The 12,522-nt window shown below is 40.6% G+C and overlaps 1 protein-coding gene across 1 annotated transcript; it reads left to right on the forward strand.

Moving 5' to 3' along the window:
- The first annotated feature begins 6,069 nt into the window (after window positions 1-6,069).
- Window positions 6,070-9,044, forward strand: leap2 (liver-expressed antimicrobial peptide 2). Its single transcript, XM_080486406.1, has 3 exons — window positions 6,070-6,758; window positions 6,929-7,107; window positions 7,835-9,044. The coding sequence occupies exons 1-3, from the start codon at window positions 6,681-6,683 to the stop codon at window positions 7,881-7,883; spliced, it is 306 nt and encodes a 101-aa protein (XP_080342532.1). The 5' UTR covers window positions 6,070-6,680; the 3' UTR covers window positions 7,884-9,044.
- Window positions 9,045-12,522: the final 3,478 nt, after the last annotated feature.

Here is a 12,522-nt window from a genome sequence, read left to right on the forward strand (position 1 = left end):
AGGCGGGACGTTTTCAGTCGACGTGGTGGACGAGCACGGCGAGCTGGGGGCCCCGCCGTCAGGTCTCCAGCTCGGAAGCACTTTAAAGCAGACGGGTGGAACTTCCCACTTTCTGATTTCTCGCCTGCAGAATAATTATCCCGTCATTCTGCGGAGGTGGATATTCAGAGTCGTCATTTCTGACATGTTTCCGACTCGGAGGAAAAGGCTGGTACATTCCAAAAAAAAAGCGTTTTAAACCACTTGATGATGACCGAACAAAACAAAAACAAACCCCCCCCAAAATAAACTTAAAAAAAAAAAAAAAATGAATTCAACTTATTAAACAGACAAAACCGTGCGTATTCATAATATTTAAACTGAATTTTCCCAACTTTAACCTCATTCGTCTAGTTGATTCTTTCTTGTCTGTGCCTGTTTATGTGTTTTTGTTTTCCTGTGTCTCTCCAGTTTTATGCCGGATCTGTGGTTTGTATCGGGGCTGCAGTTCTCCCAGAGAACACCTTTAATTTGTGAATGGAAACGTTTTCTGCGTCACGTGTCGGCACTAACGTAGGCCCACGTTCCCTCCCAAGAAATGTACACACTGCGACGAAAACCAATTTTAATGGGCAAAGGGTCGGCCATGTTGGATGTAACCACGCTCTGTTACATTGCTGCTGTTTGCGATATGAATTTTTTGCAATTTGAACATATTTATGAGGGGAAGGGGGTCTCCTTAAAACTGGAGGAAAGGCGCGGCCGCCTTCCAGATGAACGACGAACAGCGAAGAGGCGCGATGGCATTGAATGAAGTGTTGAGGTGGGAAAGAATGCAATTTTTATTCTGAGTGCCAGTGAATAATAAAATAAAATGCATATTTTCTAAAACAAAATTCATTGCAAGTTGTTTTTTTTTCTTTGTTATAAATTGAATTGCAGCGTTTTGAGGTCTCGCGGAAGCGGCAGTAAGACGTCCAATCCAGCAGATGGCGATGTTCACTTGCTCAAAATCATGTTGCACTGAGGAGAATGAACTCTGTGGACTACTGTCCTTATTTTATACAAACGCAGTTGTTGTTGCATGCACCGATTCCAGTTTATTTTCTTGACCTCGCTTTCAGGAAAACATTTGAGTCCTTGTAGATTTTCATGAAGCAAAAGAGGTCAAACTCTCAAATAGTCAACATTTAGAAAGAGGGCAGACGGGAACTGTACTTTAAACTTTAAATTTGTCTTTTTTTTTTTTTAAATTGTAGTTCATAGTTCACAGATTAGGTCATTTAAAGCTCTGATTTGTCCAGGATAATAAAGCTTCAGTATATTCTAATACATCTTTTAGGCAGAGGCACCAGACAAGTCAAGTTTGAGGCAAAAAAAACAACTTTCTGTAAACATTTATTTTTTATTTTTTTTAATCGCCATCAAATAGAAATCTTTCGAGAAAATAGGTGCAATCAAATATCCCAAGTAATGCTGGTAGTTTCTCAGTCCAGTTCTTCCTGCAGGCTTCGGTGTGTCTACAGCCTCCATGTCTGAAATAAAGAAACATTTAAAAAAAAAAAAAAAAGCTATAGTGCCATGGGTCCAATTAAGATATTTTATAAAATTTTTACCTGTTGAGGCAATTTAAAAAAAAAAAAAAATTCTACTTTAGCCGTTTTATACATCTTTGAAACTGTTTCTTGGTTTAAACCTTCAGTAAGTTTTCTATGCTTTTATTTTCTAGTTTACCTGCTTTTCTTTTCTTCAAAACTACAACTGACTTAACTAAAAGTGACTTTACATATCTTAATAGATGTAAAAATTATATTAACTTCACATTTTCCCCACCCAAAAAACCCCCAACTATTTAGCTAGAGCTCATGGGTTAGATTATAATCTGGGCCTTTCTGTCTGGAATTTGCATGTTCTTCCTATAAATCCTTCCTGAAATATATGTTTAAAGTTAATCAGTGGCTAAAATTGTCCGTTTTGGATCAGTTCCAACACAAGCATTAGATAAAAGCAGCATGAAGAAGGACAAAACACGACATTGTTACTCAGAACTGAACAGAGGACAGTCAGCGCCTGCAATAAAAGCCATCCTAAGCACTTTTCTCTTTTTTTGGGGGGGGGGTGAGCAAGAGTCCGAACATGGAGAGTTGACAAATCAATACTGGTGGACTTCCCGTGTAAAGCTGGAAGTGGGATCATGTGTGCAGGACTCAAGCAGCGAACAAACGTCACGTACGAAGCATGATGGCATCGATCCTCCTGAATCAGGGGATCGTCCAGAACGCGTTGGACTTCACTGTTTATGTCACGGCCACAAAACAACCATAGGTGTGTGTGTGTGTGTGTGTGTGTGTGTGTGTGTGTGTGTGTGTGTGTGTGTGTGTGTGTGTGTGTGTGATACAGTTTACAGTAAGTGGGTCATGGGAAAGGCCTTTCCTTCATCACTGTTTACAGTCACACACCCACTTTTGCATGGATGTGGGCTAACAAACACACAACCAACGATAAGCTCAGACCTGTTTGCAAAACACACTCGCATATCACTGCGGCAGATTACTAAGTTATTCTAAAAAACAAACAACAACTATGAGACAGGCACTCGGATATCCCGCCGCAAAATCGGTTTGCACTGCTTCAACTAAAGAAGGAAGGAATTACCATAAAGATAAGGTGATTACTGCTGAGACTTCCCAAACAAAACTGCCTCATGACCCAAATTAGAATACTGCGCCGACCACGTTGACTTATTATGGCCTCCATCATATGTGTCGCCAAATCGGAGATGTGTCGGATGTCCCGTGAACGATCTCGCAACGAAATCGGATCTCGGCAAGAAATGAGAATTGAGCATCCAGACGTGCGGTTAACTGGTCGGCTCACGATGCCCATTGGTGTGAGTGTGTGTTTGTCCTGTGGAGGATTTCTGACCTGTCCAAGGGGCAAATCCCCCCCCCCCCCCTCTCCCCCCCTCCCCCACCACCAAACCTGTGACCTCCAGTTGGATAAGATTTAGAAAATGAATGGGTGTGTGGACATAACCCAGAAACTAAAACTAACCAGAGCCGTAACAGAAATATGAACATTTTGGATAAAAAATTGATTTTACTCACTTAATACATCTCTTACCTTATTTATTCTACTTTTTATGCTGTTTTTAAAACTTTTACGATGCATTTCTTTTATTAATATAGTTCTTATGTCTTTGTAAAGCACTGTGAATTGCCCCGTACAGGCCCTGTGTACTGTGCCCTGGCAGGAACCATGAAAAAAATCCGGATAAAAGGCACAAATATGAACCTTTCTTGGTGTATTTTGTGAGAACCTTGTTAGTCGGGGATACTTCCAGCTTTCAGACGTGACTTTCCAGTGTTTCTGGACGAAAGGTCAACACGCCCCTGGACTTTTGGTCGATTCCTTCGGAGCAATAAAACGGCAGGAGGACTGACGCAGTTAATACGGGGACAGGCTGATTTCACTCCTTGTACATTTAAAGAACAGGAAACTTCCTGCAACCGCAGTTTTCTAGTCGAAGTTGCATTAAAACGTATCGTCCATGTGAATTTGATCAAAAGAAAGACACTGAAGATGCTGAACCAAGAGATGCAGAATTTAATTACTTTTTCTCAACAATGGTTGGACTAATAAGGATGTGATTAATATAATTAATAAGAGTCGTGTGTCATAAAAGTCTAATTAAATTAACTTTATTGTTATCTTGCCCGAGGACGGAAGATTTCATTCGAGATTGACTGGAAGTCCTCGGTTTCACAAGACCTCCGTGTTTGTTTTCTTCAGGGAACGAGTCCAAGTGTTTTATTTTTTACCTCCTCGTGTTCTTGTCTCCAGGACTCAAGGGTGTGTACGGCTATATGTATATATAAGTACGTCCTTGTTTTTATACACTGTGACGGGAATCAGTGACGCACGCAGAGGGTGTATTTTATACATTTGTGATCCTACAAACTAAAAACAGCTTTTGCCTGTTTAGTGCAACTGGCGTGTAAACAAGATGATATTTTAACTAATTCTGTGGAATTTATTTTGATATATTCATAATATCCTAACGTCAAAAAAACTTTCTTTGGTTAAAAAGGCAACTCAGCAGCCACCAAGCTGGAAATCTTCCCAATCGTGCTGTCAAACGACTAAAACGTTTTAATCAGATTAATCACGGGGTCGCTGTGGATTAATTTTGATTAATTGCGATTGGATATAATTCATCTTTAATTTATGTTAATCGAGTTTCATTTTGAAAGTGCAAACAGACTCAAGAAAGAAGGGGATATATATCTGAATCAGAATCAGAAACAGAAACAGATTTACTGGAAGGTATAGTTTACGGGCAGTTTGTTCTGATGGGATTGGGGCAAAATAGTAAAATAGTGCAAACGAGAAAGGAAAAAACTGTGCAAAACAACATTTGCGCATGCGGCAGTAAGTCTATTCGGACAAACTGCACGAAATGAATTGCCGGAGAGATTTAAGTGATTTTGGGTAATTCTTGCAGATTGATTAATTGTGTTAAAGTTTATAATCAGATTAATCATGATGATGGATTAATCCACGTTGAAACTTCGATTTTGAAAAACCTACATCCCAGTAAAGCAGGGATAAACTGAGGTGTGAAGCTGAGCAGCAAAGAAATATGACAATTGATCAATATGTTTGGAAAAAAAAAGAAAAAGATAAAGCGCATGAAGCAAAATGAACAGTGAATGAAAAAGTCTATAACGCGAGGTTGTCAAACAGATTTCTATTACATAATTCAAATAGGGTTGTTGGTTTTTTTTTTTTTTGTAACTGATTTGTTAATGTCTGATTCATTTGAAACTGCCAGATCAGCTGAACTGTCACCACATCCACCACCTGATAATCGTTGGCCCCAATTCAAGGCCCCTCTGCACTCCTGGGCCTTCTGGGTAGCCTGTTTCCCTGAACCTCGGCCTGGTCAGTCCACACAAGGACTGCGAGCTGGTCAGATGAGGTCAGATGTCTGGAACCATCCTTCGATCCGCTTGTGCAAGAGAATTTAATCAAAGTTCAAATATCACAGCATAGTCAGCTGCTGCACTAAAATGGGAACGAGCACAGTCAGTGCAGTTCACGGTGTGACGCCGGAGGAAGGAAAGGTTAGTGTGAATGACAGGTGATCGGGATAGGACTGGCGCCTCGTTCCACGATCCACTGACTCAGAACTGGAACGTGAACGGTTGTGGTCAAGTTAAATATTTTATTTATGATTTACATATATATATATATATATATATATATATATATATATATATATATATATATATATATATATATATATGAAAAAAAACAAAAACACAGAAAAAACAGGTTTGCATCCCAGTTGTCCAAGGAAAACGCTGTAGTTAGTCCGCCAGGCCACAACCTGGCGCTGTTGTTTGTTTTCTGTTCATTCGCTCATAAAGAGCGACTTGCTGCAGCGGCTAGCTAACGGCTAGCTAACGGCTAGCTAACGGCTAGCTTCCTTTATAGGCGTCGGCCATGTTTGTTTGGGGGTGCAAAGCAGAATTCTTCGCCCCGCTCCTCGGGAACTGTGTGCAGTTCAATCGTTAAATTTTAGCAGCTTCGCCATTTACTACACCAACACCTCGATCACGTGGCGTTTCTTAGCTACCTAGCTACTTCAACGAGTATTCAGAGTATTCAGATCGGGCTACGCAGAGGATCAACTTTTTTGATTGGCCAGGTGAAAGGATAGAACACATATTTATCTTCACGTCCACATTGAGCTTCAGACCGGGACCTGAAGTTGAAGCGTCGCAGTAAAATCCAGCTAACGCATAGCGCGCTAAAGGCTTCTGTAGACGCCATCCGCCCTCCATGTGGTACAAGAGGTACATAAAGCAAATAAAAACCCTCCTCAAAACAAACACTGGCGTCCGTGTTCGGGTTCGTCCGCCTGCTCGCTGATGGTTAAAATAAACGGCAGCTTGCATGTATGGACACACCGAAGTCACGTGCGCCCGAGTGGACGCGCTTATGTAAACCACGTCTGGGGCCGGCGGCGGCGATACGCGACGCCGTGGCCTATGTTGTATAAGTTGGGACTGCGAGATTGCACTGGGTCGCCGGCCTTGGTGGTTAAAGATACACCGGCTGCGGCACACAGACGCTGCGGCTCGATAAAAACCTTATCACACTGGGAGTTCGTTCACACTAGACACGCACACACACACACACACACACACACCTCTGGTTTTCCTAAACCCCTCTGACCCAGCTGTGAGTTACCGTCACGTGTCTGGTGTCTGATCCAACTAACTATCACTAAACCAGCTTGATAGGAGAGTCAGTAAAGTTTAGTGAATGTGTGTGGCAGCGGCGGCGACGAGATGGAAAAATTCCTGATTATTAGTGAACCAATCATTGTCCTATCAGAGAGAGAGAGAGAGAGAGAGAGAGAGAGAGAGAGAGAGAGAGAGGAGTGGACAACACAGCATGGACTGTGACTCCCTCGCCCTTCCTCCTGGGATACAAAGCCTGACTATAAAAAGGAGAGCCCGGTCTTCAGGAGTTCGCTGAGTACCGGTCGACTTCCAGCAAAATCAACAAGTGCAAGTAACAGAGAAAACTAAACCGACTCCGACTTGGACTGAACTCGGGTCTGGATTTCCTACTTCAAGCGCCGGAGACCCGTGGAGGCTACGCAGAGAAAGACGAGAAGAAGGAACGAGATGCAGGAGAGAAGCTTCTTCGGTCAAAAGCGAGCGGCGGTGGTGCTGTGCATCGTGCTAATAATGCTGACTCAGCAGGTGGGTTGAGGCGCAACGTCGCGATCGAACAACAGAAACATTTTTCTAGTTTTTGCATTTACAAAAAACTTTACCGTGGTCGTTTGTAAACTCAGACGTTACCTTCCCAGCATGCTTCTTGTTTTCTAAATGGCCATTCCCCCCCCCCCCCCCCCCCCCCCCCCCGACAGGCGTGTGCCGGCCCGGTGGTACCGCTCGTCGCCCACGACGGCGCAGATGCGACGGGGCAACATGGCGTCCGCGTGCTGAGGAGGGTGGCCCGGATGACGCCGCTGTGGAGGATCTTGAACAGCAAGCCGTTTGGCGCCTACTGCCAAAACAACTACGAATGCTCCACCGGACTCTGCAGGTAAACACACGTTCACGTTTATCGTCGCTTTGATGGACCAGAAGTAAAACTTCGTTGGGTTTAGTGGAGGACACGATGTTAAATGTCTTTTGTTTCTGCAAACAACAGCGAACAAATTTAAAAAAATTTCAACAATTTGTTGGTAAAGTTGTTTTTTTAATGGGCATTGGTGTATTTTTTTTAAATATTTAAAAAAAGTTTATTTATTTATTTATTTATCGCCCTCGTGTCTGATGAAACGATTAATGCAACAAGCTCATGTATGAACATGCACACTGCAAAAAAAGCGAGTAAATTTTACTTGATAAGAAATGTTGAAATGAGATTTTTTTAAATCTAGATTAAAGATGAAATATAAGTAAATAACTAAACAAATGCCAAGCAATTTGCAGTGTATAAGAACAATAATTTACACCTATGAGGGTTGGAATTAATATATGTTATAATTTGTCAACCTTTTTTTTAACACGGTTGCACATGTACTTTCATTATATGCGACACATAACGACACCAAAGCAGTTCAACATATTTAATTCAAATTACTGAATTAATGCCTTTTGCAGTAATAGACATTGTGAACAATATTGAAACGTTTATAAAAACTACAGCTGAAGTTTCAAGTTCTTTTTTCTGACCTATAATTGTTTAACCTTATAAAATCATTCCCATTTAAAACATATTTAAAATGGCTAAAAAGCTTTTCTTCCTCTCTTTTCTCCCCCTGCAGGGCGGGGCAATGCTCCAGCAGCCACGCCTCGGCGCCCGTCAAATACTGAGACGAAAGCGGGAAACGCTGACGGGTTCCGATGCCTGAGACATGCACTTATCCAACGTTTTGTTTGTCACAATTTCTTTCTTTTTTATTTTATTTCTTTAAACTCGACGTGATCACAATGGACTCGATACTTAAAAAAAAAGAAAAGTATGTTGTGGAGGGGATTTCTGCTTCCTCTGGTGTGTTATAAGCTGGTCAATACGAGCGAAATGGGCAAAGTGCAAAAAAATTGTTTTTTTAAATCAGCGAGTCTTTTATATATTTTCTGCAACATAAAATTATTTTAAATAAACCCCCTTTTTTTATCTTAACTGTTGTGGCCTTAAACGTATCTCCACAAACTAATCAGGCGCCTGCAGGGCTTGATAACGAGGTTGTATTGACAGTTTAAAACAGAAAAACACTTTTTTATTTTTTTTAAGAGTTATTTTATCTTCGGCCGTCAATCCTTTTAACCGACGGACCTCGCGAATCCTTTTACTCGTCAAAATCTGCTCTTTTTGAGACGTTTTCTGAAGCGTGGGGTCGACGATGGGAGACGGCGAAACGCCAATACTGACGACAAAAAGTAAAAGGAGCAGAGGTTACAAAAAGAATGCAACTGTTTTAAAAAAAATTTAAATGATCATTATTTTAGTTGAAGTCTTTTATTTGGATAGTTTTCTGTAAAATGCCAAATATTAGATTACATGGAATCTGCAGTAATCTGTAGTGCATGCTCACTGCGGCGATTCTCTCCCATTACTATTTATTTTACTTTGTTTTTAATGTTATAAATGTTATAGTTTTACTGGTTTTGTTTGAGAAAACTCAATCAGTCTGACTGGCTGGTTCCAACTTCCCGAACAGGAACTCTTCTTTTTTTTTAAGAAAATCGTAAATCTGTAAGCGACAACCCGAGCGTACAAGTATCGAGGACGAAGCTCCAACCTCGAGTCTGAAAGCTTTTTTGTTTGTTTTGTTATTTCGGACTTTAATCCCCTGAGAGTTTACTTTGTGCACACGGGACGGGCGGCCGCCGATACTTTGTACGCTGACTGCACTTTTTAAAAAAAAAAAACGACGACAAAATTATCTTTGTACTGTGTACCGCTTAACTGTACTGTGTTACTTACATGTCGAAGGATGGACGAGAGGCGAAATAAACGCAATGGAGGACATAAAAAGGAGTTTTGTGCTTCTGTTGCATCACTTTTGTGTGTTGGGGGGGGGGGGAGAACATGCAAACTGCACCCTGGGAAACCTTCCCTCTGTGACATCACAGAAGATTTAGGAGCAAATTGATGGAACGCTGCATTTCTGTAAAAGAGGTGGAGTTAAAAAAAAGTACTTAAAACCAGGATATTGTGCACATACAAAGAAGTACAGTCAAAGAAAAACTCCCAGACTCTGTACTCATTATTATATTATTATTATTATATAAGTTCATGCGTCCTTCTGCTCCCTTTCATTTATAACTGTACAAATGTTTTCTTTATTTTTTGTCACTAAGTGAAATAAACTAAATTAACAGAAGCGAGGTACTTTGAAAAAATAAGGACTTCGTCTCTACAAAATATTTTCAGGCTCACTTAAAAAAAAAAAAAAAAATCATCAAATCAGACAAATTCAATAATTTTTTTAATAATCTATAGCTTTTAAATTTTGTTGCACAACATGAAGACACTTAAGTCACATCGGTCTGTCGTGGCTCTCTGAAGCTTTCTGCAAATTAAATGTAGGACAGTTTTCAAACACTATGATCTTTTTAAAAATATAGATATATTTGCATTTGGCTCATTTTCGAAAAGGCTAAAAGTGATTAAAAAAAATTTGGTATTAAATAAAAGGTCCACAAATAAACTGCTATAAACTGCTCCGCCCACACATGCCCATCTTGGGAAGAGGAGGAAGTACTTCCTCTCGTGGTGCCATGTGCCAGACCAGAGCTGCCTAATTATGGGAGGAGTCAAAGGGGAGGGGCCTACCTTGATTGGGATTGGTTAAACCCCCCCCCCGATGACACTATATAGGGTTTGATTTCTGATTGGCTGGTCGGAGCAACACACTTTTTAAAAAGTGAAACAAGCCAGGGAGAGAGAGGACAGACTGTGTTCACTTCTGGAGCGTCGTTCCAGGTATGAGGGCGATTAGTACTGTTGGAGAACTTTTAGAAAGTAAATTTTTTTATAACATGACCTCTTAAAGTCCTGATTTTTAAACCTGCTTGGCTCCACCTCTCGCAATCCTGTGAAATTAAATTTTTTTTTTAACCCCGACACCAAAATTTACACAGATTTCACTGCAATATTTTCTGTTTGTATAAATGCTGTCATGTGAACGGCCTAAAGAAAGCAGCGACGTACGGTGGCCTAAACATGCCAATGTTGCAAGGTAGCCGCAAAAAGCCACAAAGCAAATGGCAAAGGCCACAACGGAAGCGCGGAGTGGTTTGTAACAACAGGATTTGTTTCCGGGGGACAATATTTTCTGACGGACTATTTTGACTATGGGGGAATTTGACGAAGCGTAAGTGAAATACTGCTGCTCGATGATTGTTTTTGTTATTATGTTGTTATTTCTGCCAGAAAATATTGTCGAGCATCTAAACATATTCATGTAGTTTTGCTAAACGTAGATTCATGACTGCATTATTAAGTTTGCCTTTTTATCTTTTTTTAAGCCATTTTTAACTTTAATTCAGCTAGTTTGGTTGTTTTCGCCATTTTGACTTCTGACCATCTTTTTTTCTCGTCATGTCTCCCACTTTTGCTCCATTCTTCACCTTTCTAAATCATTTTGGATGCTTTTTTTTTTTTTTGTCATAAATTTTTTTTAAAAATTGCGTTTTCTTTTATATAGCAATTTTAGCCGTTTTAACCATTTCAGCCAGGAGAGTCTTTTTGAGAATAAAATTAAAAATAAAATTCTATATTACTATATTATAGAATTTTCAAAAAGCTTCAGATGTGGCATATATATATATATATATATATATATGTGTGTGTGTGTGTGTGTGTGTGTGTGTGTGACATTGAATCCATCATTTTTAAACCACCGGAGCAAAGCCTCTTCGCTATCTGGAAGGTTAAGGCCTAACGTATTTACAAAAATATACAATCTGACTCCTGTCGTGTTAATAAAATGTTGTTGTTTACTGTTGCTTCGTATCTAAGTGGGTGAAGTTCGACCCGACGCTGAACTTCCTGTCTGGCTCTCCTGTGCTGCACGAAGCGTTCGGACAAACTGTCCCGGCCAACTCTTCCCTGGGAGCGTCTGAATTCCCCAAAGTCGCTGGTTTTCATACGGATCGTTAGTTGAACACCAATGAAACAAAAGACTTGCGGCCGGTCAGTGTCACGCGTCAATATTTTCAAGCCCGTACAGCGTCTGGGTTTATTCCTGTCTGTTTACGCAGCCCAGGTATTTCGGTCTCTGTTTACCGTGACGATACACCTTGAACCATGAGATAGCACATTTCAAAGTTCCACAACTCTTATTTACTTTCCCTGACAGAATCTTTTTTTTCTTCCCCCATCTTCTTCTCACAATCAGCGATAAGCTTTCACTTGAATTCAGAAGTTGTGTAATAGTTCAGATAAGAAGTCAAGACAGTATTTGTACTGCGAGAGTGTGTCAGCACTTTTTTTTTTTTTTTAAATAAATACATGTCTGACCATGTCTAGAACTTTTACTGGGTTGACTTTAAAAAAAAAAAAAAAAAAAAAACCTCTCTCCAGAATAATGGCTCCTGTTTGGATGTGATGCATTAATTCATTTGCTCACACAGGAATTCCCCGCTTATTTCGGGATGAGAAAGTTAATTTCGCCAACACACATTTGACTACTGAGATAGTTTGATGGTGTGTCAATGATTTTGTACCCACGTGAATTTTTACGCAGGCTTAAACTCCAGGGAGACAGTGAAAGTGTTTTAAGGTAGAATTTATCTGGATTCATTTTTTAATGGTTTTCTAATAGTAATGCCTGTGTATGAGGCCCCAAACCTGCTTGCTCAGCGGTTTAAAAAAAACGTGTGCTCATACAGGCGAATCAAAGATTTTCCCTTTATGACATCATGAAGGGAAATAAGCTGGCCATGTTTACGTGTACCCACGTTTTTACAAAAATGGATATTTCCCCCTCTACGTCTTCAAAGACAATCTTCATTGACACAGACCCGCATATACACCTGGTTCAGAGCTGCTATGAGCATACCAAACCTGTAGGGGGCAGTGCGGCGAGAGGCAATCATAAAAAAACATGACGTCACAAATTATGACGTAAATATCCACCTACCACCCTTTACATTCAACTGGATTTTATCCAGATATCCACTGTGGGCGGAGTTTTCAGGAACCATCGTTTGTGGTGAGTCGTAGCTGCGTTTATGTGTAAATGCGACGCCCAAATGCAGAGAAATATTTCTTCAAATACCCCGGTACGTGTAAACGTGGCCTAAAATTATGAGCAGGCACCAGTTTTTTCTTTTCTTCTCAAAAACACTACCAGAAAACGGACGCAGCTCATGAGCATTAAAAGGGACAGACACAGCAACAGCCTGTTGTCAGTGGAGACACCGGAGGGACTTTTAGACTGGATGGCATTCAGAACTGGGGCTGGATATAAGAAACACACTTTGAATACAATGTTGTTGGACC

This window comes from Lipophrys pholis (assembly GCF_963383615.2).
Source record: "Lipophrys pholis genome assembly, chromosome: 18".
NCBI lineage: Eukaryota > Metazoa > Chordata > Actinopteri > Blenniiformes > Blenniidae > Lipophrys > Lipophrys pholis.

Bases quoted from the DNA above. Each gene is read 5' to 3' on its own strand.
- leap2 (XM_080486406.1), top strand. From the start codon at position 6,681: ATGCAGGAGAGAAGCTTCTTCGGTCAAAAGCGAGCGGCGGTGGTGCTG. The intron at 6,759-6,928 runs GTGGGTTGAGGC...CCCCCCCGACAG, and splicing joins TAATAATGCTGACTCAGCAG to GCGTGTGCCGGCCCGGTGGT. The intron at 7,108-7,834 runs GTAAACACACGT...CTCCCCCTGCAG, and splicing joins TGCTCCACCGGACTCTGCAG to GGCGGGGCAATGCTCCAGCA.